Raw genomic sequence first — 4138 nt, 5'->3', positions numbered from 1 at the left:
GGAAGAAGAGGAAGAGAAGGAAGAGGAGGAGGAGGAGGAGGAGCAGGAGGAGGAGGAGCAGGAGCAGGAGCAGGAGGAGGAGGAAGCATTTACGTGAATAGTAAAACAGTTCCTGGCATCTTTACCAGCATCTACAAGTTTGGTTTCTCTCTGTCCCTTGTAAAACTTTTCTACACTACTTGAATTCTTACTCTCAGTTGACGCCCCTAGCCCAACTTTTCAAGTAACACCTCTGGGTACCAGAAAATGAAGCTTATAAAATACATTCCTGGCATTTTAATTAATTTCAAGCTTGCAACTAAAAAAGAAAACACTTGCATTCTGCTTCCTTTCCAGGGCAGTGTCAGTTCCTCCCAGCCTCCATTTGTCCCGATGCCAGGTGAGTGTTTTTAATTCAGCGACCACAAATTCTCTTTGAAGTTTAAACTGAAGATTTGGGCTTGTTTCTGTTGCTGTTTCTAAGTGCCTTAAATCATCGGCAACTTTGCTTCTTTATAATGGGATTTTTGCATATCTCATCCTCCTTGTCATTTTCCGCAGCAGTTCTGGAAACCCTCTTTCGGGTCCTTAGTTGCATTGTCCTGGCTTCCTCAGTGCCCTGAGTTGACTCAAAAAATTTTTAGTTTTAAATAAAAATTTTTCATAGTCATTTTTTCTCTGGGGAAGAGCCGGAAGGAGCACGGTGGCCAATCCAGACAGGCAGGTGGGTGGGGACACAGAGGATCATTGTCCCCATCCTGCCTTTATGTTGGGTGGCACTGGACAGCAGGATTCACTGCATTTTTTTTCATACTGAGGAAGGAAAACTACCAGAGCTGTTTCAGAAAGTGGCAAGAAAGATGATTATGTTTAAAGGGTGAGTATGGATGGCAATGTGTTTTACTGTAATATTTTTAAATTTGAAAATTAAAATAAGCTTGTCTTTAAATTGCAAAATCAATGATAACAGGCCTCATTCAAACATTCCAGAACTTAGAATTCATTGTACTTTTGAGGGAGCCTCTGGTCTTCTACCTGGAAAAAGGTTTTGGCTAAGACAATAACATTTACAGGGTTCTTTCAGCATGTGTTTGCAATACATTAAAAAAATCATCATGGAGTTTTGACATATGTACATGTCGTATTTCAATCTTTTTTATCTCCTCTTCCACTTGTCTTTTCTCCCCATCTCCAGATTCCTTGCCCAAATCCACCAAGACTATCTTCCTGTTTCCTATTACCTATCTTTTTTTTTAATTTTTAAATTCTTTATACTTCTAGTTTCTCATATAAAAGAAGTCATCCAATAGTCAACCTTCTGTATCTGATGTATTTTAATTAGCATTATAGAATCAAGGTATATCCATTTTTCTACAAATAACTCAATGTTATACTCTTTTATGGCTAAGTAGTATCCCACTTTCTTTACCCGTTCAGTTGAAAATGTCCAATTCTGACACCAAAGTCTGACAGAAGATGTACCTGCTCTAGCCAGATGGAGAAAGAGACTGGGGGAAAGGGTCATGTTCTGCCCTATGTTGGATACTCTGTGTAGGTCAGGCATTAGTTCAGAATGTTGTTATCATCTCAGCGCATTCAAGGACTGATAAACATAGTGTGCATTTAAATAAAATATTATAATAAGACACATTGTCATTAATCCCCTTTAAAAATACCTTCTCTCACTCTGAATGTTTTATCCCATCATTCTTGCCGCTTTCTGAAGCAGTTCTGAAAGTCTCTCTGATGAGTGTCTTTCACAAAGTTTGATCAAAAATAGGGTGAATACTACTACCAGGAGCCATCTAGTGGAAAGTCAAATTTTTAAAATCATTGCGCGATGTGTTCTCCTCAATTTATCCAGGAAACCTTGTACCATGCAACTTCTGGCTCTTCCCCAACCCAAAATAACCTTGAGAGGTAAAAGTTTTGAATCAATCCAGGACACTGAGGCAGGAACAACAATGCAATCAGAGACTTTCATGAAGAAAGGACTTTCAGAACTTCTTCAGAAAGTGTCAAAGATAATAAGATTAATGAGTTTGAGCTGGGGTATTTCCAGAGGAGCTAATGGTAATCTGCCTGTTATTATAGTACATTTTTAATATTTAAATATTCACTTTTTTATCACATCACCTATTTCCCATTAAATGCTCCTACAGTGATGGGAAAGGAGCACTGTTAATAAGAGTGTTGAGCACACACACACACAAACACATACAAACTCACACACACAAATCTCTTCCAGACATCGAACTTAAAAGTGCCACAGTCCTTCTCAGTACCTTAAGAGATGGAGAAGAAAGAGGAAGAATAGCCACAGAGCATCCCAAATACAGCAGAGGAATTTTGTATATCCTGCTTCCCCGAAGTATTTATTATTATTGTAACTTGGTGCACCTGCCCTCTTCTACAGGAGGAACTTTCTACAGTTTCTCTTTTCACTTAGAATTATCCTTTCTCTTTTTCAGGAGGAAAAAAAAAAAGATACACTGAGAGAGTAAAGAGGTTTTTTCTCATAACTATTTTACTTGAAAACTCAAAATACCAACATGGCAGCCTGTAAAATTCTTCCTTCTGTTCTCAGCTGTAAACACACCTGAGCATAGGAGACCATGACACGAAGCAGGACCTTATTGATTGATATTAATTTACATTTGCACAGATTATTTCTCCCAGAGAATTACATTATTATTAGAATTCTAGCCACAGCCTTCAAATGCGTGAGCAAATTAGATATTTGGGATCTAGATTTTAAGATGAAATTGTAGTGACTTTCAAAAGGAAATTTCATGGCTTCTTCTAATGAATGAATTTACATGTAATTGTGGAAAGGAGTATTATTACATTACTTTGCTTACAGAAAGTGTACAAGAATAAACCCCACAACCAGGGAGTTTTGCAAGCCGACTGGAAAGACAGCTGTAGTAGGTAAAAGTGTACTGAGCGCAAACTAAAGCGCCATATCGTGTGGCTGAGGCCCAAGTTCTGAGTGGGATGTGGCCCAGTCGTGATGACAAGAGCAAAGGTCTTCATGAGTTTGTCTTCCTCCCAGAGGAACACCAAGTGAGGGTGACTGGAAACAAAGGTCTTCCAGAAGTCTGTGGTGGAGGAAGGCTAAGAAGGTTCAGCCCTTTGGGACCTCAGCGACCTGTTGGTGTTAGCTAGCTGACCGCGCCTATACCAGCTGTCATAATGAAGCCATGGTCTCGGGACCGTGTGTTGCCTAATACAGTTACGCTAAGGGGTCGACAAGTGCTCAGCAAACACACCTCTCTTCTTCTGGAATCACAAGCCTCTCCTCAGCATCAGCTTTTCCCTGGATCCCATCAAGGGAAATGTTCTGTCCTGGGGGATCTTCCTACACTCGCAGCGCCCGGCTGAGCTCAGGGAGGCATTCGGTGCGGCCACACGAGGGCAGCAAAGAACACCAGACTCGCCAAAGCCCCAACGTATTTTTGTGTGTGTGGTCCTCTCACTGTGGGTTCAGTGCAGCCAGATTACCCCAAAGCAAGACGGTTACTGCTGCGTGCGAGGCACTCACTGCGTTAGAGGGCAGCGCACAAAACACTGAGCAGACGGAGCATAGCCTGTCTCTGACCCGCGGTGGGGTTGCGTGTATGACCTTAGCCAGAGCTGCAGCTTCGCAGACCAAAAGCAGCCTCTTGCACACCCAAACCGAAAAGCCTCCTAAGGGGCAGAGGGCGGAGTGTCGGTGCCCTGGGATTCTCCGACACATCCGAGTCCAAGTCCACCCTGGGGGCGCCCAGCGCCGGGAGGACAGCTCCTGAGCGTCCCTCAAAGCGGAGGGAACGTTAAACGTATTTAAGGCTGGAAGGTTTTTTAAGGAACACAGGTTCGTGTTGCCCCTTCCAAGACCTTTGTCCTGCACCGCGCTCGCGCGCGTGATGGGCCCGCTGGTTAGCGACATTTCATTCTGCGGAGCCTCGGCCTTGCTCTGATCCTGTCTCCTTCCGCGCAGGCTCGCCGGTCCTGTCGGGCTACTACGGAGTCCGGAGATCGTTCCTGTCCGACTCGGACTTCCACGGCGGGAAACCCTTCGCCAGCGACGCCTACGCGCCCGGCGCGCCGAAGCCCTTCGCCTGCGAGCCGCCCGCCGCGCAGGGCCCCGCGCCGCTGCTGGAGCCGGGCCCTGCCG

The 4138-nt window shown here is 44.3% G+C and overlaps 1 protein-coding gene across 1 annotated transcript in view; it reads left to right on the top strand.

Moving 5' to 3' along the window:
* Positions 1-3888: 3888 nt before the first annotated feature.
* The window catches only part of CUNH11orf53 (chromosome unknown C11orf53 homolog), a gene marked incomplete at its 5' end in the record, with an annotated part of 1864 nt that continues 1614 nt past the window's right edge, over positions 3889-4138 (top strand). Inside the window, one exon of the mRNA XM_023709474.1 lies at positions 3889-4136. Coding sequence (XP_023565242.1) covers positions 3889-4136 — 248 coding nt within the window. The remainder of the gene's footprint in view (positions 4137-4138) is intronic.

Source organism: Octodon degus, unplaced genomic scaffold, assembly GCF_000260255.1.
Source record: "Octodon degus isolate 3935 unplaced genomic scaffold, OctDeg1.0 scaffold00012, whole genome shotgun sequence".
NCBI classification, from domain to species: domain Eukaryota; kingdom Metazoa; phylum Chordata; class Mammalia; order Rodentia; family Octodontidae; genus Octodon; species Octodon degus.
This window is presented reverse-complemented; position numbering and strand designations above follow the sequence as displayed.